General features: G+C 41.3%; 1 protein-coding gene across 3 annotated transcripts; it reads right to left on the reverse strand.

Annotated features, from left to right (window-relative positions):
- Nucleotides 1-3,781: 3,781 nt before the first annotated feature.
- CUNH19orf18 (chromosome unknown C19orf18 homolog) lies at nucleotides 3,782-23,955 on the reverse strand. Of its 3 annotated transcripts, none has more exons than XM_021223912.2 (7): nucleotides 23,754-23,955; nucleotides 23,289-23,384; nucleotides 20,944-20,985; nucleotides 15,353-15,448; nucleotides 12,685-12,787; nucleotides 5,925-6,085; nucleotides 3,782-4,946 (listed from the first exon to the last, which is right to left on the reverse strand). In XM_021223912.2, exons 2-7 carry the CDS (start codon nucleotides 23,350-23,352, stop codon nucleotides 4,795-4,797), a joined length of 618 nt encoding a protein of 205 aa, XP_021079571.1. In that variant the 5' UTR covers nucleotides 23,353-23,384; nucleotides 23,754-23,955; the 3' UTR covers nucleotides 3,782-4,794. The 3 variants fall into 3 exon arrangements, with proteins under 3 accessions (XP_021079571.1, XP_040590194.1, XP_021079570.1); XM_040734260.1 differs by lacking the exon at nucleotides 23,754-23,955 and adding an exon at nucleotides 23,491-23,728; XM_021223911.2 differs by lacking the exon at nucleotides 23,754-23,955 and having other exon boundaries at nucleotides 23,289-23,603.
- Nucleotides 23,956-24,297: the final 342 nt, after the last annotated feature.

Consider the following 24,297-nt stretch of genomic DNA (forward strand, 5'->3'; position numbering starts at 1 on the left):
GTTCTTATACTGTCATCTTCCCATTCCTTCTTCAAGTGGGTGCAGGTGGGATCTCTCCCTCTCCTCTCATCTCCTAGTGGGCATAGGGGACAAGACTTCAATGATGGTAGTTCTGGGTTGTCTGGCCTCTCATGGTGTTCTCCTCACTCAAGCGGAGGGCATGGGGGTGGGCAAGATTCAAGAGGAGGGCATTGGGTGGAGGGTGGAGGGCAGGAGACATAGGGAGGGCCAACACTGAGGTGTGGCCAGACTCAGGGTGATCTGTCCTGCTGTGGCAGGTCCTCTATACATGTCACAGACCCAGGAGGTTCCAAGGAGGGGAAGGGGAGAGTTGGGCTTAAGCAGAACCCACATTCACCTCAAGCAGAGGGCAGAGGGTTTTATTGATTCTTGTATTCTTTTGTTTCTACTTTATTGATTTCAATATTGATTTTGATTATATCATGCCTCTACTCTTTTTGGATGTGGTTTCTTCTTTTTGTTCTAGAGATTTGGGATATGCTGTTAAGTTACTAGTATGAAATTAGCTCTGATTCTTTTTGCTGTGTAGGTACTTATTGTGTAGGTACTTTATTGTGCTATGTTTTGCCTCTTAGAATCACTTTCATTTTTTCCATGTGTTTTGGTATGTTTGACATTGGTTTTCATTCAATTCTAGATGGTCTTTAATTTATTTCTTAATTTCTTTATGGAGTCATTTTTCATTCAGTAAAGAGTTGTTCAGTTTCCATGAGTTTGAAAGCTTTCTGTTGTTTCTATTGTTCCAGCTTCAGTCTGTGGTGGTCAGGTAGGATTCAGGGTGCTATTTCACTTTTCTTGAATCTTTTGCTTTATATCTGAGTATGTAGCCAATTTTGGAAAACATTCCATCAAGTGCAGAGAAGAAGATATATTCTTTTGTCTGGATGTGAAATGTTCTGAAAATATCTGTTAAGCACATTTTGTTTATAGTCAGTTAGCTTTAGCATTTGTCTGTTTAGTTTTTATCTGAGTGGCCTATATATTGGTGAGAGTGTGGTATTGAAGTCTTCCACTGTCAGCAGTGTGTGAAGGTCAATGTATGATTTCAGATATAGTAATGTTTCTTTGATGAAGTTTGGAGGCCTTTATGTTTGTAACATAAATATTAAGAATTGAAATGCCAGTTGGACAATGGCAGTGCATGTCTTCAATCCCCACATAGAGGCAGGCAGATCACTATGAATTTGAGGCCGTCTTGGTCTACAAAGTGACTTATAGGCCAGCCAGAGCTGAAACCCTATCTAGAAAACCAAAACCAAAACAAACAAAAAATTGCAATGTCCTCTTGGTAGATTTTTCCTTTGATGAGTATATAGTGTCTTTCCCTATCTCTTCTGATTAGTTTTGGTTTGAAGTCTATTTTGTCAGATATTAAAATGGCTATGCGAGCCTTCTTCTTACATCCATTTGCTTGGAAAATCTTTTTCTGTCCTTTTACCCTGAGGTTATGTCTATCTTTAATGGTACGGTGTGTTTTTTGCAGCAGAAATATGGATCCTGCTAATTGCATCCATTCTATTAGTCTGTGTCATTTTGTTGGGAAATTGAGACTATTGGCACTGAAAAATGTCAATAAGCATTGTTCATTGATTCCTCTTATTTTGTTGTTGGTGCAGTGGTGGGTTGGTGATGGTAGTGCTCTCTCTCTCTCTCTCTCTCTCTCTGTGTGTGTGTGTGTGTGTGTGTGTGTGTGTGTGTGTGTGTGTGTAATTCTCCTCTTTTGATTTGCTGGTCTTGGATTATTTATTCTCTGTATTTTCTTTGGATGGAGTTAACCTCTTAATGTTGGTATTGTCATTCTAGAGCATTCTATAGGGCTCACTTCACATAAAGACCTTCCTCCAGTGTGAACTCTTTCATGTTTAATAAACTAGAGTGGTAACTAAAAAATATCTTACATTCACTGCATTCACAAGCCCTCTCTTCAGTGTGACTTCTCCAAGGACTTCCCACATTCATTACATTCATAAGGACTATCTTCAGTATGAATGCTTTCATTGATAAGAATAGATTTGTTGCTAAATAATTTTCCACATTTATCACACTCATGAGATCTTACACCATTGTGAATTCTCTGATGTAAGAAGAGATGAGACTTCTATGTGAAGGATTTCCTACATCCGTTACATTCATAAGGTCATTTTCTACTATGAATGATCTGGTGCTTAATAAGTGACCATTTTTCCAAACACTAGGTGGAGCTCAGGGAATCCTATGAAAGAGAGAGAAGGAACCAGAGAGGTCAAGGGCACCATAAGAACATGGCCCACAGAATCAACTAACCAAGGCTCATAGGGGCTCACAGAGTGAAGTGACAATCAGGAAACCTGCATGGGTCTGACCTTGATCCTTTGCAAATATGTTATGGTTATTAGTTTGGTGCTTTTATGGGACTCCTAACAGTCGGACTGAGGGTATCTTTGACACTTTTGGCTGCTTTGGGAACTCTTTTCCTCATATCGAGTTGCCTTGTCCGGTCTTGATATAAGAGTATGTTCCTAAACTTATTGTAACTTGGTATGCCATGTTGGGTTGACATTCCTGGGAAGTCTGCTCTTTTCCTGATGGGAAATGGAGAAATAATGGATTCAGGGGTGAGAGGAGGTTGGTGGAAAGACCAGGAGGAGAGGAGGGAGGAGAAACTTGTAGTGGAGTGTAATATATGAGAGAAAAGAATAAAAATAATAAAAAGTTTAATACAAAGGATTTCCCACATTCACACACTTGTAAGAACTCTGACCCATGTGAATTTTCTCTTAAAGAGATCATACTTCCTACTAAGTAATTTTTCATATTTGTCACATTGGTGAGGTCTTATTCCCATGTGAACTTCTTTGTGGGTAATAAAGCTAGGCCTTTGCCTAGAGGATTCGTTGCATTCTCCATATTCATATGGCTTCTCTGAAGTATGAACTCTTGATTAAACACTGAGGCTAGTGATTGTACTGTAAGATTTCTTACATATACTGCACTGACACAGTCTTTCCCTGTTAATGACAACAGCATGTTGGCAGCTCAACCCAAATGTTGCATCAATGTGTAGTTCCAATGCATGATGCTGGTTTTTTTTGGCCAAGTACAAAAGTTCTCTTGAGACTGAACTACATTTCAAGGAGGGCCTCATAGGGAGAACAGCCCTTGAGAAGTCAAAACTATGATACTCTGGGAAGTAATATTCTGCTTCCCCCAAAAAAATTGGTATCCTCCACCTCTGCTCCATGTGAACATGAGAGGAAATACTAGTTAACTGCCTAATGCATTTTAGAGGAAGATAACCCACAGGAAAATGTGTGACTGATAAACTCATGAACTGAGCACATGGAACTATCTACAAAATCAGGGATCTAGGTTCTGATGCAGGGTGGAGTTGCCTAGAAATTTTTGCTTTATTTAAAAATAGAGCCATGGAATACAAAAACAGGAAGAGGGTCTATAGTTTGTTCTACTGGAACAACTGTCAGCTGGGTATTATCTTCTATTGACATATTCTGGGTCCAAGAAAATTTGACAACAGAACAGCTGCCCTTTAAGGACTGTATTTGTATAGAGCAAAGGAAACAAAAGTCACAGGAAAGAGACTACCTACAGAACTGGGAACTGTGAGAAACCATGCTGCCACTTCTGAAAGTCTTCAAGTCTCCACAGTGACTGGAACTTACAAACAGAAGCCTCTACAGCTGCCTATTACCAGAAATCCACTATTAACTATAGGCTTTGCCATTTATGGGTGTTTTATGTAAACAAAATCACACGGCAGCTCTCTGGTTTCTTACACTGAGTACAATGTTTTTATTATGAACGCACATATGTGGGGTATACACCAGACTTCACCCCTTTAATTGCTGGAGAAATATTCAGTCATATAGATAAGTTGCAGTTTGTTCATCTGCTTACCAGTTACTGAGAAAACATTTCACTCTATAGCCCTGGCTGACCTCAGACTCATAGTCTTACTATTACTACCTCCCAAGTGCTGGCATATGCTCTCATGTTTGGCTATATAATGCTGTCATAAACATGTGCAAATTTTTGTATGGATATATACATAGGAGTAGATATGCTTGGTCATGTAGCAAGTCGGTATTTATAGGAATGTCTAGATTGTTTTTCAAAGCAATTGTCCTCAGGATGGCAACAAATGGGAACCAACACAAAACTGTTGGGTTGTACTTAGCAATGTACTTAAAATGTACTAACTAAAATGGACAATGTACTAATAAATGTGCTTAAACTCTAAGATATTTGGTGATATTTTCTTTCATTATTTGATTCTTCAGCATGAACTAGTTCCCTCATTGGAACTGAAAACCAACAGAGATGCCAATGTCTAAATCTAATGGCATATTTATTAAGATATCTTCAATGTCTTATTGTGTAAAATTGAGATAAATGACTTATTTGATAGTAATATCACTTAGTAAGTTTTTAATGAAAATATTTTGTTATCACAGTCATGAGGACTCCCCCAAAAGGACTAAGCTTTGTTTCTGACATGGAGCCAAAATACAAAAAAAATTTGTCTTCATTGTTAGTGAACTTGAATTGTTTTCTATATCCTACCTAAGTTATAATTATTCATGGACTATCATAACTAAGAAGCAAGAGTCTCTGTATGATATGAATTTATTTTCAGGTATATATTTCTCACATTTCTTTCTCTAGCATATTCTTCTACAAGGTTCTCTGGAAGTAAATCCTGTTCATGTTCTTAGTCATCTGTTATCCACGCAATTTGGTCTCTACATTGTCCCAAATATGTTATACCTTCAGTTTTCACAGATACCCCCCTTTTTCATCTTTCTCCATTTCATCTTGACTCTCCGCTTTTTCAGTATAATTGTAATCCTCTGACATATTTTCGTTCAGTAGGTTTTGCTCTCCCTTCTTCTTCTTTAAAATGCTTTCCCTTCTTTTTGTTCTAATAACTGAAATATAGAAATTGTATTGTTGAGTTTAGAGTCATTTGAGTATAGAAGTGAAGACAAATGGGTGAGGGGGAATCATGGGAAAAGAAAGGCATTTTCAGAGAATAAAAAATGTTACTTATAAAGAGAGTCTTTAAATTTCATTTTGGTTTAGGGTTTTTTTGGAAACAAAATTTTACAATGCATCCGAAGCTGGCCTTGACTTCACCATCCTACTACCACCTCCCAAGTGCTGTGATTCCAGGTGTAAGCCACCACACCCTCGGCTGAAATTTGAATTTTAAAAGTACTACATTCTGTGTTCAAGCCTTTCAAATACCCAATAATAACCCAATGTAACAAAAAGACACTGTAAAATATTTTCTGTGAGTTACAAAGGCTGTCAGCCTCAGTAGGCATCAATCATCCCTTCTGCTCTTAGTCTCTGTCTCTTTCTGGATGGGTACATCTACCATTGTTTAAGAATGAAGTGAAGGATGTTGTTGCATTTGGACCAGACACCAAATTTTACATGTTGAACCTGAAAGCTTTTACAAAATCAAGCTTATGAAGTATTTATGTCATCCACTCTTCACAAAGACATGAAGGCACCTATCACAAGCCTGTGTCTCTGATAGGGTCCATCCAGTGGGAAAAATGACTTCCATTGTTTGGACCTGAAACCCATTTCTACCCCAGCCTGAGGCAAATGGCATGTCAGCCTGTAGATGTTATGAGTGCAGGATCAATGCACCAATAATAGGTATGTTCAAGTGAATATTACATTCAAAATAAAGGTTTCTTTTTAGATTTGGCCCACATTAAAAATCAAGAAATTGTGGACAGTCACCCACTGGTCCCTGGGGTTCAATGAGAATGGTTCATTTCCACATAAGCATTCAACTTTCTTAGCTCAGACTCTACTTGATCCCAGCTACATTTTTTGTGGGGGGAAACCCAGCCACCATTCCCAGCCTTGGATCCGACAGGACAAAGTACCTGAGCCGATGAACTTCCCCAGCTCCTCATTCTCTGGGTGTGGTTCAGAAGACTCATCCTGGCCTTCATCTTCAGAGGCCTCCTTTTCATCTAAAAGTGGAATCTCTAGATTCTCATACAACATTGCAAGCTGCTGTTTTTCCTCAGCTTTCACCAGCCGACTAGAGAGATGAATGTGAGGGCAGATTTTTTTAAACAGTGAATCATCCGGTTATATACTTCGGGTTTTATGTTTTATTTATATGTATGTGTATAAGACAGAGGGGAGGTGGTAGCAGGTGTCTGTGAAGACCAGGGAAGACAACATCAGAATCACTGGATCTGGAGTTACAAGCAATTATGAGCCACCCAACCTGGATGCTGGAAACTAAACTCCAGTCCTCTGCAAGAGCCTGGAATGCTCTTAACCCTGAGTCATCACTCCAGTCAAGATACAGAATTTTTTTGACTCAAGAGGAATTGCTTATTTGTGAAGGTAGATGGAGAACAGAAGCAAAATACACATTTATGTGAGACTTCAAATTTCTGATTTGGCCCAGCTGATTTGTATCAACAAATACTCTGATAGTTCCAAACTACATAACTAAACAGGACTGAATGTGAGTGACATACTTAGACTAGATACAAAATTCAAGGAATTTAAAACAGAAACCAGTATTGATGCAATATGATACAACATAAAATTAATGCCAAGAAAGCCACAATGAACAAAGTATCCAGATTTTAAATATATGTGGGATATTATTAATAGTTCCTCTTACAGTGTGGGGACACCAGACCTTGAGCAGAGACCCACTTCCCCTTCAGCCTGGGAGTAGGCAGCTGTAAGACAATGTTTACTAAAACATGTTTACTAAGAACAATACAATGCCTGGGGCAATAAGGTCCTGGAAAAGGCCTGCCCACGGAAACCGCCCTGACCTCGACTTTGTCCAAAGACTAATCGCCTCTTCTGACACGCCCAGATCAGTTTTTGGTGTCAGAGCAGAACCAGCCAGGGTAGAGGAGAGAGCAGAAGCTTCTCTGGTGGAAGCCTTTCTTAGGAAGTTTTCTTGAACCTTTCTGGGGCCTGCTTAAAGTTTTCTTTATATCGTTGAACGAGTCTCTGTATTGTCAATCCCCGACACCCTCCGCACGTTCTCGGACACAGGCGGCACAGCAGACGCGACAAGTTCCTCTTACAGAGCCTCTATATCCTGGCTTCACCCATCACAGATCCTGTACTTAATTGGAGCTGAGGACACAGATTGGTCAGCAAACAGCTTGTCACGCAAGGGTGAGGACCTGAGTTCAATCTCCAGTATCTACATAAAGAGTCAGATGTGATGATGCACACTTGTAACCCAACAGTGGGCAGGCACGAAGCTCATTATGCCACCCGTCTAACCTAATCGGTGAGCTCTAGTTCCCAGAGATGTCAGAAAACAAGATGGATGGCACTGAGGAATGACACCCAAAGTAGACCCTGGCCTCCAGCTATGGACATCAGCAACTCACTCATACAGAAAGATGTCATTTTTTAAACTGGGGCTATTTTGGAATTGATATTTTATAATACTGCATTAAAATAGCATTCATCCTTGTGGTTTCAATGAGAAATGGCCCCCATAGGCTCATAGGGAGTTGCACTAATAGGAGGTGTGTCCTTGTTTGAAAAAGTGTGCAGGGCCTGGCAGGGGGTGGGGGGATAAGGAGGTTTTGAGCTTTGAGCAATAGAAACCCTAACTAAGACAGATATCAGGGATTGGGGTATTGCTGTGATAGGCCACACCATGTTTTTGTTTGAAGGAATGTGGGTTTGGGGACTTTGGGTTAGGATTGCACTGGAATGCTTTAAGCATTGCTTATTGGACCATACTAGTAAAAGCATGGAAGACGGTGGTGCTAAAGGTAATTTGAACTACAGGGGACAACTCAAGAGTTTTCAGGGAGTAGAATGTGGTGAATTGAATGAAAAACAAAAAGCCCATACAGAGTAGCACTATTAGGAGGTGTGGCCTTGTTGGAGTACATAGGAAAAAGTGTGTCACTGGGGTAGGCTTTCAGGTTTCAAGAGCTCAAGGCAGGCCCATTGTCACTCTTTCTTACTGCTGCCTACAGTATCCAGATTTTGAATGTGCAGCTCCCTCTCCAGCACCCTGTCTGCCTGTGAGCTGCCATGCTTCCCACCATGACAATAATGGACTAAATCTCTGAACTGTAAGTAAACTCCCATTAAGTACTTTCCTTTATAAGATTTGTCATGGTCCTGGTGTCTCTTCACAGCAAGAGAAGCCCTAAGACAATCCTGATTAGTGAAATTTTAAACATTCCCTTAAAATTTATAGTTGAAGTAGTGTCCCCCCTCTTGCCACTGTCAGTCTGAATGGATGGCAGTAGAAATGGATGGCAGTGTTTTACTTTCACCTGGCATACTTATCTGCCTAGCTCTATGTGTCTTGGGTAATAAAAAAATACTTGGATGATTAACTTAATTGTATTCTGAGGAGCAGTGGTAAAGGAAAACTAGGGGGATAATCCTAGAAACAGGCTTTAAGATGGTGACAAAAAACCTATTCTCACAAAATAATTCATTAAATGCAGTAAACATGGTGATTCAGAAAGAATGAGGTAAAAGACCTGCTAGCGGCCTGAAAATCCAGCAGCTGACACCAATGGAGCCTTGGCCCCTCACCTATTGGGAGAAGTGAGTACTGGGCCTTCTCCTGCCCCTCCCACCCCTTGGAGGCCCTTGGCTGGGGTACATAGGTTCTTCCCACCCACTAAATCCCCCGAAGACCTTCTGGTCCCCAAATGATCATCCAGCATCATCCACCAGGAAAGAGACCTAGGGAAGCCGCCCACAGCGAGAGCTAGAGCCATTGAAACCTTGCTTCCACATACACCAGTAGAGACCCCGACTGCACCCACTGGAAGAAGAAATGGGAAGACAACAGCATAATAATGCATTCAACAACATAGAGAGTAATATGACACCATCAGAGTCTAAAGGTTCTACACCAGCAAGACTTGAACATCCCAACACTAATAAAACAGAAGAAAATGACCTTAAAAACAACTTCATGAAGATGAAATAAGAACTCAAAGAGGAAATAAAAAAAGCCCATAAAAGAAGTGGAAGAAAAGACAAAAAATGGAAGAAAAGACAAACAAAAATGGAATAAAGAAATCACTTAAGGAAAGCCAAGAAAAAAAAACAATCAAACAGGAGAAGGAAATGATTCAAACAGTTCAGGACTTGAAAACTGAAATAGAGGCAACAAAGAAAACAAAAACTGAGGGATTTCTGGAAATAGAAAATCTGGCAACAGATAATCTCACATTACCAAAACCCAAAAAAGGGAAACACACACACACACACACACACCACCTCCTGCAGGGGGAGATCTTAGGTACCTGTGCTGCTGACTACGACTGCTTTTGGCATGGCTACAGGTGCATAGGGACATGGGAAATAAAGGGCTGTGCACCAGGACCCTCACAATCTTTTTCGGGGTTCTAGTCGGGTCTTGGAAGTCACTGAGACCAACCTGGGATGCCGGTTTCCCTTATAAGTACCTTCCCACAATAAATAGTCACCCATACCCTTCATCAAAGTATACAATTTATATTTCAGTGACAACCAACAACAACAACTACAAAACTAACAAGAATCAACAATCAGTGATCATTAATTTCTCTTCATGTGAATGGTCTTAATTCAGTCATAAAAAGGAACAGGATAACACAATGGATACAAAGACAGAATCCATCATTATGGTACATTCAAGAAGCACACCTCAACTTCAAAGACAGACTTCACCTCGGAGTAAAGGGTTGGGAAAAGATTTTTCCAATCAAATGGACCTAAGAAGCAAGCTGGTGTAGCTATTCAAATACCTAACAAATTACACTTCAAAATAAAATTAATCAAAGAAATCAAGGTCATGTAATGTTCGTCACAGGAAAAGTCCATCAAGATGAAGTCTCCAACCTCAACGTTTATGCCACAAATGCAAACGCACCCATATTTGTAAAAGAAACATTACTAAAACTCAAATCACACACACTTGTAGTGGGAAACTTCAACAGCCCACTCTCACAAGGAAATAATCAAAATGAGGACTGAAATCAATGAAGTAGAAACAAAGAAAACAATACAAAGAATCAATGAAACAAAGAGTTGGTTCTTTGAAAACATCAACAAGATAGACAAACCTTTATTGAAAGTAACCAAAAGGCAGAGAGTGAACATGCAAATTAGCAAAATCAGAAATGAACAGAGGGATACAACAATGGCACTGAGGGAAACACCTAGAATCATCAGGTCATGCTTTGAAAATCTGTACTCCAAAAAGTTGGAAAATTTAAAGGAAATGGACAATTTTGTGGATAGGCATCACCTAAAAAAATTAAATCAAGTACATATAAGCAATTAAAAAGACCTATAACCCATAATTAAACAGAAGCAGTCATCAAAAGTCTCACAATTAAAAAAAGCCCATGGTCAGGTGGTTTCAGTGCAGAATTCTACAAGAAATTCAAGGAAGGGCTAATATCAATACACCTCAAAGTGTTCAACACAATAGAAGCAGAAGGGACATTGCCAAACTCTTTTAATGAGGGAACAATTACCTTGGTACCCAAACCACACAAAGACACAACTAAGAAACAAAACTACAGACCAATCTGCTTCATGAACAATGAAGCAAAAATACTCAAGAAAATACTGGCAAACAGTATCAAACAACTCATCAGAAAAAAATCATCCACCATGATCAAGTAGGGTTCATCACAGAGATGCAGAGATGGTTCAACAGATGAAAATTTGTCACTGTAATCTACCATATAAACAAACTCAAAAAGAAAAACCACATGATTGTTTCATTAGGTGCTGAAAGAAATTTGACAAAATACAAAACCACTTCTTAATGAAGATCTTGGAGAGATCAGGGATAAAAGGAACATATGAAAACATGATAATGGCATATACAGTAAGCCAACATCCAACATCAAACTAAATGGAGAAAAGCTCAATGTGATTTCTATAAAATCAGGAACAAGACAAGGTTGTCCACTCTCTCCATATATCTTCAATATTGTACTTGTAGTTCTAGCTAGAGCAATAAGACACCAAAAGGAGATCAAAGGGATACAAATTGGAAAGAAAGAAGTGAAGCTTTCACTATTTGCAGATAATATGATAGTTTACATAAGTGACCCAAAAAAATCTACACGGGAACTCCTACAGCTGATAAAAACCTTCAGCAAAGTGGTAAGATACAAGATTAACTTAAAAAATCAGTATCCCTATTATACTTAGACAGTAAATGTGCTGAGAAAGAAATCAGAGAAACATCCCCCTTTACAATAGCCACAAACAACATGAAATACATTGTTGTAACTCTAAGCGAACAGGTGAAACACCCGTAAGACAAGAACTTTTACTCTTTAAAAAAAGAAATTAAAGAAGATACCAGAAAATATAAAGATCGCCCATGCTCTTGGTTAGGTAGGATCAACATAGTAAAAATGGCAATGTTGCCAAAAGCAATCTACAGAATCAATGCAATCCCCATCAAAATACCGCCACAATTCTTCACAAACCTTGAAAGGACGATTCTCAACTTTATGTGGAAAAACAAAAGATCCAGGATATGCAGGAGAGGACATGGAGAAAGGGGAACACAACACTGCTGGTGGGAGTGTAAACTTGTACAGCCACTTTGGAGATCAGTATGGAGATACCTCAGGAAAATGGGAATCAGTCTTCCACAAGATCCAGCAATTCCACTCTTAGGCATATGCTCAAAAGATTCACATTCATACAACAAGGATGTCTCTTCCACTATATCCATAGCAGCATTATTTGTAATAGCCAGAACCTAGAAGCAACCTAGATGCCCCTCAACTGAAGAGTAGATAGAAAAAATGTGGTTCATTTACACAATGGAGTACTATTCAGCAGAAAAAAAAAAACAATGGAATCTTGAAATTTGCAGGCAAATTGATAGTGCTAAAGAAACTATCCTGAGTGAGATAACCCAGTCACAAAAAAGAAACATGGTATGTACTCACTCATTTATGGATTTTAGACATGAATCAAGGGATTGCCAACATACAAACCCACTGCCCAAGAGTCTGGGAAAAGGAACCTTCATCCAGTGACTGATGGAAGCCGAGTCAGACACCCACAGCTAAACACTGAACTGAACTCCTGGAATCCAGTTACAGAAAGGGAGGACTGATGAGCAAAGGAATCAAGACTAGGCTGGTTTAACCCACAGAAACAGCGACCTGAACAAGGGGGAGCTCTTGGACCCTAGACTGATGGCTTGGATGACAGTATGGAACTGATCCAGTCCCCCTGAATGTGGGAGGCCTAGGCAACCTATGAAGCCCTGGGTAGTATTTATCTCTGGCGTACAAATGGACTTTGGGTGCTCATTCCACAATGAGGGATACTCTCCCAATCTGGACTCTTGCAAGAGAGCCTAGGCTCTGCCCTAGATAAAATGATAGACTCTGGAGATCCCTCATGGAGGGCCTTACCCTCACTGGGGATCAGAGTGTTGATTGGGAGGGGGACAGGAGAAGCCTGGTATAGGAGGCGGTGGAGGAGGAGAGGGAGCTGGGATTGACATGTGAAGCAAGCTTGTTTCTAATTTAAATTTAAAAATTGAAAAGAAAAGAAAAGAAATGTCCTCCTCTGACACTAAATAATTTCCTTGTGTATTTCCTCCCTTACTAGTTAGTAATAGGTCATATGGCATATACTTACTATATCATATAGGAGATCATTAGTCCACAAAACAGGGCAATGACAAAACTTATACTCGAAACTGAAATTACTTGAACAAGACCAGGTCTACGTGGAATTATTGCTAAAAAATGGAAAGAAAAGAAGGTTGTTACAAAAAAGGAAACAAGCACTAAATTGGAAACAATTTTACAAACAGCATTCCTAATTTTGAAAAATACTGGCATTAGAGGCATCCCATTTAGGGCTCAGTGCTCCAAATTCTCTTAGTCTCTGTGCATCGTTCAGTTGTGGGTCTTCATATTCTTCCTCATCTATTGTAAGATGATTGTCTGATAAGGGCTAAGTGATGCTCCGATCTGTATGTCATTTTGTTTCTGTTCCTTGAGCAGATTCACAGTAGTAGGTTTTCAGATAGGACCAACGACCCATCAAGTATCTGGTCCTTAGCAGCGTCCAGGATGGGCTCCATCTCATGACATGGGACTTAAACCCAATCAAAAAGTTGTTGGTTAGTCCCATAACATTAGTGCCACTATCACACCAACATGTCTTGCAAGCAGGTCACCATTATATAAGTAGTATTGCAGTTATCATAGCTGAGTGACCCTGATGATTGTGCAGGAGAGGAGGCAGAAAGATTGTAAAAGCCAGATGTGACACATGACCCCTGGAGACAATAGAGCTGATATACATATGAACTTACAGATACTGGGACAGCAGGCACAAGGTCTATCCAAGTCAGGAAATGAGAAGAGGAAGTGGACACAAAGTCCCACACCTCTCCAAGAACTTATTTGCAACCGATATCTGTTAGGGAAGGGAAAACCAGTTCCCTCCAATGAAGTGCCACTGTGCTATATCACCCACACTCCAAAGCAGGCCCCATGCCCAGGAGAAGCTGGCCAATGCAAGACATACTTACTCAGTGTTTTTGTCAATGTGCTTTTTGATTGTTTTCTTTGGGTATTTTTTTTGTCTTGTCTGGTTCGGTTTTGTTGTTGTTGATGATAATTTTGATTTTCAGTTTTAGATTTTGGGGACTTGGCAGGTTTTTGAAGGACAAGGGAGGAGGGGTGGGAGAGGGAGCTGGGATTGACATGTGAAGTATTCATGTTTCTAATTTAAATAAAAACATATATTGAGGAAAAAATAAATTTTCAACAAATTCTGAGGCTATCTCTCTGTGTCACTTTTGCAGTGATAGATGTGATCTCTCTCTCCTCTTCTCTGTCTCTCTCCTCTCCTCTTCTCTCTCTTCTTTCCTCTTCTCTCTCTCTCCCCTCTCTCCCCCCTCTCTCTCCTATCTCCCCTCTCTCTCCTCTCTCTCACCTCTCCTCTCTCTCCCCCCTCTCTTCCCTCTCTCTCCTCTCTCTCTCTCCTCTCTCTCTCTCTCTCTCTCTCTCTCTCTCTCTCTCTCTCTCTCTCTCTCTCTCTCTCTCTCTCTCTCTCTCTCTCTCTCTCTGCTTCCTGTCCTGTGGATGTCAACTGTTATGCCTCCCCTGACATTACAGAATCTGCTTTGAAGCCTTAAGCCAAAATAAACTCTTCCCCCTATGAATTGATTTTGGCCATGGTACTTTATCACAGCAACAGAAGAGTATGACGAGGACTCTTCAAGATACTGATACTCTCTATAACACCTCCATTGAGGAGATACCCCCTCATTATTACTGATCTCACTTGAGGGTCTGTCTTGCTACCTAGCCTTATCTAGGATTCAATCTTAGAATTCTAAGAAACTGGAGAAAGAAGAGAAGAGACCCAAGGAATGAACATTTCTCCCTCCTTCTCCTGCACCTCCTCTTCCTCCTTCTTCTTATTCCTTGAATAAACATCATTTTTTCCAAAAAAAATACTGCCAGGCATTCTAGCACATGCCTTTAATCTCAGACCTAAGCAGGGAAAGTCAAGAGGATCTCTGTGAGTTCCCAGCCAGCTCAGGCTACATAGTGAGATTCTGTCTCAAAAGAAAATGTTAACATAAAACTGCAGAGTCCATATGTACAGAAACAATTATAAGGCTGAAGTGATAGCTCAGCAGGTAAAAAAGCACCTGCCCCCACACCTAAAAACCAGAGTTTGATGCCCCTACAGAGTGGAGGAGAGAATCAAGTCATGAAAGATGTCCTCTGATGTCCATCTATCCACAGGCACCATACACACAGACACACAAGCACATTTTAATTCATTAATAATGCAATCATTTTAATTTGTTTTCAATTCTACTTCTCCAAACCCAAGATTTTCTTCCTGTGGTCTCCTCCAATTCGAGCCCTCATTCTTTTCTTTTTGTTTGTTTGTTTTTGTTTTTTCGAGACAGGGTTTCTCTGTATTGTTTTGGAGCCTGTCCTGGAACTCCCTCGGTAGACCAGGCTCGGTCTCGAACTCACAGAGATCCACCTGCCTCTGCCTCCCGAATGCTGGGATTAAAGGCATGTGCCAGCACCGCCCGGCCAAGCCCTCATTCTTAAACTATGTATGTCACTATAACAACACCTATCACCTATAGATTTACTGACCCATAGCAAACTGTAATCTGTAGATAAATTGACTCCTTGCCCATAGATATACTAACCCTTGATAGTAACCCAGCACCTACCATGTTTCATCCTGGCTTATGGTATCAAGGGGTAAGATGTTGCAATAAAAGGAAACTACAGGGCAATTAATGATGGAACCCAGATACCTTCATTCCACGAGTTGGACCTGGGAACTGCAGAAAGTGCCACAAACTCAGAAGCGGCCTCTGTAGTCTCAGGTGTATCAGTATTCTGTGATGTTCCTGATATTTAAAAATAAAAAGAATGATTTTTGTACAGATTTTAGAAAAGCAATTGATAAAGTATGTACAGACACCTGTAAAGCCTAACCACTTGGGGTGACTACCCTTTGTGCCACACTTGACTGTTTTTCCCTTCCTGTTGCTCCACTGGAGCAGAGAAGGGAGTACTCCTAATATAACTAAACAATGCCCTGACATTTAAAGCTCAGCAGAGTCAACCAAGCCTATGAAAATGACAGGAGTGTAAAGAAAGTACTAACTACACACATGGGATATGAGGTGTATGGGGTCCACTCTAGTCCTGCCATACTTCCGGTATGCCTTCAACTGTTCACCTTGAAACACTGCAGGTCGGGGGTGGGGGGAAGATCATGGGCTACTGATCGTTTAGTTATAATAATAACTGAAAACGGGCCATTAGCATGGGCAAAGGAGGCCTTAGTCGTCTTGTGGAGAGACAATGACTAAAGCAGAGTTGAGAAACAAGAGGCAAGAGCTTGAGGTGCTGAGTTGAGGAAATTCTTATGTGATGTTTGGTACAAGTAGGGGGTGAGAAACAGGTGTAGCTTTGCAACTGCAGAAGCCCACCTCTCCTGCAGCCCCAACAAGTAAGTCTTGATCACTTAAATATGCTATTTAAAATGCATATTAAAGACACGAGTCATGATGGAAAGCAGAGAGTCAATGCATTAGAAAGTGGAATAAATAAGGGGTCCAGTGACCCCCAAGTTCATCTTTGGAGTAGTAATATCTGCAATAGGTTTAAATCAAGGCAAATTTGGAGCCAGGGGTATGTGCAATTAAGTAGTCCCAGTTGAGGTGGTCCTCCAAGAATTTTCTCGACTCTGGTCCAAGAAGGTGGGTGATGCAGGTTAGATTGACAGATGCCCCTTAGAGATTATCATGTATAAGAATCTAACCCAGAGTAAAAGATAAAAACACAATGGAGGTAAAGGTACCAGGCTTTCATCTGCCTTCCCTTCCATCATTATAATAAGTCCCAACCAGGTGTGGTAGTAGATGTCTTTATAATTCTAGCACTAGGGAGACAGAGGCAGGTATAACTGTGAGTTCCAGGTCAGCCTGGTCTACATAGTGAGTTCCAGACTTTGCCTCAGGAAAAAAAATACTAAAATAATTTTTTAAAGTAAACACTATTCTTATTTTGACACTCTGGGTAAAAAGTTAAAGCATTTTTTAGAATAAGAACCTCCGTAGTATCCCACTGAAGTTTCTCTCCCTTTGCCATGGCAGCTGGCACATCAACAGTAAGCCTTTAGTCTCTGTTCATTCCCTCTGCTGCACGAAGAATTTAAGGCAGCCTGATAACATGCAAGTATCATACCATGGAAACTTTTAAGAGGGAGAATTATGCTTTATCTGGTGGAACAGAAGTCTTCAGAACTGCACCACACACCGTGTGGCACGAATAACTCACTGTGGTAGTCTCAGTGTGAACGGTCCCCCATAGCCTCATCCATTTGAATGCTTGGTCCCTAACTGATGGAGTATGTAGGACAGATTTGAAAGTGTGGACATGTTGGGGTAGATATGTTACTGGGGGGTGGATTTTGAGGTTTCCAAAGCCCCACAAGGTCTGGCCTCCCTGTCTCTGCCTGCAATTTGTAGATTAGATGTGAGCTCCAGCACCATGCCAGCCTTCCTGCAGCCACACTCCAAGCCATGAGGACAATGGACTAATTCTCCAAAAGTGTAAGGAAACCCACAATTAAATGTTCTCATAAGTTACTTTGGTCCTTGTACTTTGGTCCTCACAGCAATAGGACAGTAACTAAGACATTCACCTAATACACCTCTTACCCTGCAGGGCAGTTCGTCTCAGATCGATCCTTTCCCTTGAACCTGTCTCCTCACTTCTTCCGTCTCCACATCTATTGACGTTGCTTGTATACTTTCAAAGCAACTTTTTGTCTCATACACTTATTACCTTGTGTGCATGTGTGTGGCTTTTTGCACTCCACGCAATTCATGTGGAAGTCAGAGGTCGACTACAGGGAGCCCACTCTTTCCTTCCACCATGTGGGTCCAGGGAACCAAACTCAGAGAGTCAGACTTGGCAGCAAGCACCTTGCTCCACAGAGCCATCTTCCAAGAATCACCTTCTGTAGAAGTTATAATCGTTACCAGTTTCCAAACAAGATTTTGGCAATAACGCCAGGAGGGTGAGGCAACAGGGTTGCAAGTCAAGGCCAGCAGTGGATCATGGAATTAAGTTCAAGACCAGCTTGGACAACTTAGTGAGTGAAACCCTATTGGGGCTGGATAGAAAAACAGGAAAATTGTGGGACATGAAAGGGAAAGGGTGCTCTCACTCTGTAGTCTGAGTAAAGGCCGTGGCCAGCTGAGAAGTAAGCACTCCAGTACAATTTATGCTTTTATGAAAGCTGTCAACCAAGCATCAACATTCCTTTTATGTATACATATTTCCTGTTAAAATAGCAATGACCTAGGCTTACAGCCTGGATGTATATGACCTTTGGAAGGACCCGCATTCCTTCCCTAGACCCTGGAGAACTTGGTTTACAGTAAAGATTTCCTACCTTCCTGTATCCCTGTGGCCTTGGTTCTTACCTTCTCAACAGTAATCTTGTCAGGTCTCCCTCAGAAACCATACAGTGATAAGACAGCAATTTCCAATGCTACCAAAACCCTACGTATGACTAATGTCAAAACTCTCCCTCGAGGAATCTCTACCCAGACTTGGGTATGTCTCTCTTCTGAGCTCCTTTCTTTCTCCTGGACCAATCATAAAATACCTTTAATAAAATCAACTCCCTTGACTGAATGGGCTACCACTAGAATGCTCGTGGATGTGTTCAGCACCAAAAGTACAAATACTGATGTGAACTGAGGCAGAGTCCCTAAAATTCTAGGGCAACTCCACAGGCTGATGAAGGAAAGTGGGGAATAGTACCTCCTTCGCCTATACCCCGAGTTACTGATACTATCTTAAAATAGTAACGATAGAGCTGAGTACAAAACTTAGTGGTAGAATACATGGTCCAACATGTATGAGACCCTAGGTCCAAACCCCAGAACATATAAGCACAGTTCTGAAACATTCTACCCACTTTCAACCTCAAAGCTGAGAAATTTGATCATTGTTTCAACACATTTCCCCCATTATGTGTAAGTCATACATCTGTCCATATAAACAAGAGCCAAGAGTTCCAGGAGAACATTGGGCACCTACTTCTTTCCTCTAGCTATTGGACCTATAGCTGAGAGCTGAAGCTCGTGGCTCAGCAAACCACTAGCACTAACTGAAAATACAGGTTGGTGTCAAAGTTGAGATGAGAACACAAGCCTTCTCATGCCCAGATACTAACCCAACCTTTGTGCTCTGATGGTAGTTAAGAACAAGCAAGTGATGTAGTTGTATCCATGCTTTAAGATTAGTGCTGCATTTGGGACTGATGGGTGTATTCATTGTATTATTTTCTGTATTTTGATACTTGGACATTTGAGGGCCTTTCTGACCCTTCATACACTACCAGACCCAATCAGTTAACTCCTAAAGATGGTAGAGATCACTTTTCGCATGCAATCAGACCGACTCAAAGCCAGTGAGCAACCCCCCACCTCAAATGACTTCCTTTGCAAGTAGTTAGCTTGCAGACTGCTGGTCAGTTGCTCTCATCACTCCAGGGCCCAGTATCAGACAAACTAGGAACAGCCATTGAGCCAACTGAAATTATTCAAACTACTACTGAAAGGCCTCTTCTCTAGCCTAAGCTTTGCTTGTGAAAATAAAAATAGAGTCTTTTTTGTCCACATGTCCTTATTCCCTCTCTTCCTCTTGATCCACCTTCCACATTCCATTAAGTGACCCTCCTGCTTGGCATTTGTGAGCGAAAAAAATCTTCCTTCATCAAGCTGAACAAGAATTCCTGAAAAGTAGCCACAATGACAAAGGCCAGTTGATAACTTTTATGATGGGGAGAAGTTGGAATGTTACAAAGTCACAGCCAGATTATGTTGGACCATCTCTACCCCTAAAATAGCCATTATTGTCCTTCTCTGGCATGACTTGATATCTTTCTGACCATTAGGTATATCTTTGAAATGAACAAACAGGCAAACCCCTAGTTTCCACCAACCACGAGGAAAAGAATGCTGCCAGCAGACATCATCTGAGGCCTGTAGCCTCAATGTATTTAAAAAGTGTCTTGATCATCCTTGTTCTAGGAATATAAAAAGTTCACGAGACTGTTATCACACTGGAACATGGAATTTGAGATAACCTGAGTTCCCCGACTATGGATACTCATATTTGATTCCATAATGATCTATCTTTGAGATTAGCATTGTTTCTTGCATTGTCTCTTTTCCATGTCTGAATCCCCAAATACCTGATTCAACCAAATCCCAGGTAGATTATAAAACAATGTGGATGAGTCTAAGTGTAGATCTCATCCCTCTCCTATGAATGCTTCTTTTTGCAGTAGATGAAAACTATTACAGAGACCCAAAACTATTTATAATGCAAATGTTAGGTGACTATCGGGTGTTCAACCCCAACTGGTACATATACGATGCAACACCTACACATAAGACTCAGTGAATATCTTGGAATATGGGGCAGAAAAATAGAGACAAAGAACCAGGATGCTGCTGGGAAATAGTGTCTTCTAGACATTACAGGGAAGCTGTAGCCATGAAGTCTCAACTATATGGCTGCCTAAACAATACCAGTTGACATACCAACCTGGACTGGAGACATTTCACAAATCCCAGCCCATAGATGTACAGCTACACGCAATCAACAGCTATGGAGATAGGCAGAATCCGAATTTTCCAGGGACCAGTCTCCTTAATGGTTATCCAATCTCAAGTGGTCAGCCTTAGGCAAATGTGCATATGAAAAGCACTAAATGAACTCAGTCCTCTGTGTGTGTGTGTGTGTGAACAATAATAATTTCAAAAGAAGTGAATTTTATAGGGAGTGACAGGGGAGCACTAGAGGAATTGGAGAGGAGGAAGATGGAAATGATGTAAATACAATGCTCATGTATGGAATTCTCAAAAATTAAAACTTATAACTATAAAAATACAAAACAAGGGGTCGGCTCCTGGCAGGCAGTTATTTAACCGGTGTGAAAAGGCCCAGAAGGAACCTCTAAGGTAGGAAGGACAGCAAGGCAAATCTAAAGAGGACTCTGCGGCAAGTGGTCTTGGGAAAGCTCCAAGAGCAAAGAAGCTTCCAGAATGTCCGCACTGGGGCTGTGAGGGCTGGTGGCATATTCTGTATCACCCAAAGGGATCTGGAGTTCATACTCAGCCTGTGCTTGTGGGCTATAGCCTCTCTGCAGATCCCTGGTGAACACTAGGTGGCACCATCACACATAGGACTATTCAAAGGGAGTGACTTATCTACTTTGCACCAAGGTCCTGACTAGACTGGTGATCACACATGCTGGCACCCCCCAGAGCCCTACATCACACCCACCTGCACTCCAATTCCCTCGACTCACCTTTTTTGGTCCAGGATTCTAGGATCTTCAGAGTTGGTCTAGCTAGAAGGCCATTGAAGGGGACCCAAGAGAAGACACTGGTTTAAGACAGATAATTCGGAGAGATAACTTGGTAATAGACAAAGGAAACACAGGGTTTCCAGATAGCTAAAAATATAAATGTTAATAAATCGAAGCCAGTATCTAGCAGATATATAAGATAGTTTGCTAAAGCATGGTATCTTATTTGTATCCGCTGCTTTATTTCGTGACTGTGGGATTCCAAAACATAACACCTTAGTTTTGCAGTCATGGGACCTGAGAAACTCCCTCCAAGACTAAGGGCTTGAAAAGACAGAGTTGAAAGCTATTGTACTTTATCACAAAGACAGAAACCTGGGACCACTGAAGCCATCAGTAATGGCCTTTCTTTGGACACAGATGACATTGACAGAGCCTTTCCCTTGTATAGAAGTGGAATTTCATCAGGCTAGGTTCCACTGTTTTAAGATATATCATTTCTTATTTTTTGTCATAGTTATTATTGCTTGGTTTTGTTTCTGTTTTTTAGAAAGAGTGGCACTAATTATCCCTAGAGAGCCAAGAACTGAAGAGAGATCCACCTGCCCGTGCCTCCTGAAGGCTGGGTCTTAAAGTGTGAACCACAAAGTCTGGCCAAATGATTTCTTATTAACTTTGAACTGAACCCTGCGGGCTAGCTTTCAAAGTGCAGGAAGAGGCTATGTACAGTGATGGGGGAGGAAAGACACCCAGCACTGGACCTTGTGTGCTACAATACTGATCTCCCATGATCTATCCACTGGTACAACAGTGACACAAGATAGATATGCCACATTCATGTCTGGCGCCCAAGGAGTCCAGAAGAGGTGCCCTGGAACTGATGTTACAGACAGTTATGAGTCATCATGTGGGTGCTGGGGATCAAACCTGGGTCCTCTGAGGAGCAGCTTGCACTCTTAACCACTGACCCATCTCTCCAGTCCTGACTTTACATTATATCCGTATGTTTGTGCTGTCCCCAACCTAAGTCAAACACGCTTCTTGATGCAGTAAGTAGTGGTTAACACACAGATGTACGACTGTTCAAACTGATAGGAATAATACCTGTAGGCACTCAGTTCTATTTGGGGTGCCTGTTATTAACACACACATGCACACGCACTCATACACATACACACACATGCATACACACACACACACACACAGGCTTACAGAATTCTGGGGAGAGGAAAGGCAGAAGACAAGAGGCATGTTGTGAAATGCTATCCTCTGGACATGGCTGTTGCACAAACAAGCTCACAGCAGCTGTGATTAATCTGCACACAAGTTAGTTAAAACTTCCAATCAGAGGAAGAATGGCTTCCAAGGCCCCAGCCCAGCTGAGGATTTTATTGGACGTTGATGTTTGTTAAGGGATGGATAATCGCTTCATGATTGTGGCCCATGTTAGGTTCCCGATACCAACGAGCACTAACTGAACTCAGAGGGTTGGAAAAATTAAATAAAATTATAATAGGAAGACATGAAGCTTGCGGGAGGGAGTGTAATGAGAGTACTGTACAGAGGAGGAGCGACAGACAGGGGAGGAGTGAGTGTGGTCAAGATAATTGTATAAATGTATGAAACTTTCATAATAAACACAAGCCTGGCGTTGGTGGCGCACGCCTTTAATCCCAGCACTCGGGAGGCAGAGGCAGGTGGATCTCTGTGAGGTCGAGGCCAGCCTGGTCTACAGAGCAAGTTCCAGGACAGTCTCCAAAACAATACAGAAAAACCCTGTCTTGAAAAACCAAAAAAAAACCCACAAATTTAAATCTACAAAGATGACTGTTTTTTGTTATTTTTTTTCCAGAGTGGAGGACCAAACCCAGAGCCATACTTTTTGTTCTTAAATTAAAAACCACAGCCCAGGAGACAAATGGCACAGTAGTTCTAGCACTTCTCTGGACATCACTACTAGCAAATACTCAAGGGGTATTCACACACACAACACACTTACATACCATACACACATATACCACATACACATACACACATACACCATATACACACACCACACACACATATACACGCATGTGTACACACATACACCATACTTGCACATACACACACACCATATATTTATACACACACCACACCACACACACAGGCACACACACATACACCACACATACACACACACACACACACTGCACATACTACACACACAATACACCACATATACACACTACATACACGCATACATATATACTACACACACACAGACACCACACCATACCACACACCACACACACACCATACACCCAGCTCTGAGCATCACCTCAATAAGCAATGCAAGGACTTACTTGCTGGTCCTGAGGTTCCAGCTGTTCCTCGAAATATTTTAAGGGCATCTCTGGGTTGTTCCATAGGAGTTTTAGTTGTTTGTAACTGTCTACTCCCTTGAAAAGAAAACTTGTAGCAGTGAAATGTAACTAACTTCTCTTTATTTCCCTGGAAACCAGTCTTTAGTCCCCCTGAAACAAGAAAGGTCATTGCTGAAGCTACCTGGTGAGCCTGCTGTCTTCTCAGCAGGAGGAACATCATCTGCATTAAGCCAGCAGACATGAAGCAGGCATTCCAACAAAAACCAAAATAAAAATGTGGAAGAACTCTGAACCTTGTTCATCGTTCTAACACTACCAGTTCTTTTTCATACATAAGAAAGAAATACTTCTCTAAACAGCCCAGCAATTGGAGCAGTGAGATGCTCTGCCTCCCGAGGAATGTTTGGGTTCTGATTTAGAACCCCTAGTGTGAGGTCAGCTTACCTTGCTGCCCTGGAATTCCTTCTGGGAACCAAAGGAGTCAAGGAGACTGACTAAATGAGCCAGGTGTCCTCTATATAGTAAGGCAAACAGGAATGAGATCAGGTTTCTGCCATCATGGAGAATGCAGATTAGGGAGGAGGAGGGCAAGAATCTTGATTCAGTGTGATAAATCAGAAGAAAGTGACAGATGCTATCTGCAGTGTCACACATGTGTAATCCCAGCATTTAAGAGGTAGAGGTGGACTTGCCCGGCGGTGGTGGCGCACGCCTTTAATCCCAGCACTCAGGAGGCAGAGGGAGGCGGATCCCTGTGATTTCCAGGCCTGGCTGGACCGACAGCCTCCAAATCAATACAAAGAAACCCTATCTCATAAAAAAAAAAGAGGTAGAGGTAGAAGGTTCAGCAGTTTTAGGTCATCCTTAGTTATGTATCAAGTTAGAATGCTCAAGGCTTGCCTGAGCTACATGAAACTTTGTCTCAAAACAAGCAAATCACAAGAAAACATTAGACAACAGACAAGGCTCCATTTCTGAAAAAAAAACG

This window comes from Mesocricetus auratus, unplaced genomic scaffold (assembly GCF_017639785.1).
Source record: "Mesocricetus auratus isolate SY011 unplaced genomic scaffold, BCM_Maur_2.0 Super-Scaffold_100038, whole genome shotgun sequence".
NCBI classification, from domain to species: Eukaryota; Metazoa; Chordata; class Mammalia; order Rodentia; family Cricetidae; genus Mesocricetus; species Mesocricetus auratus.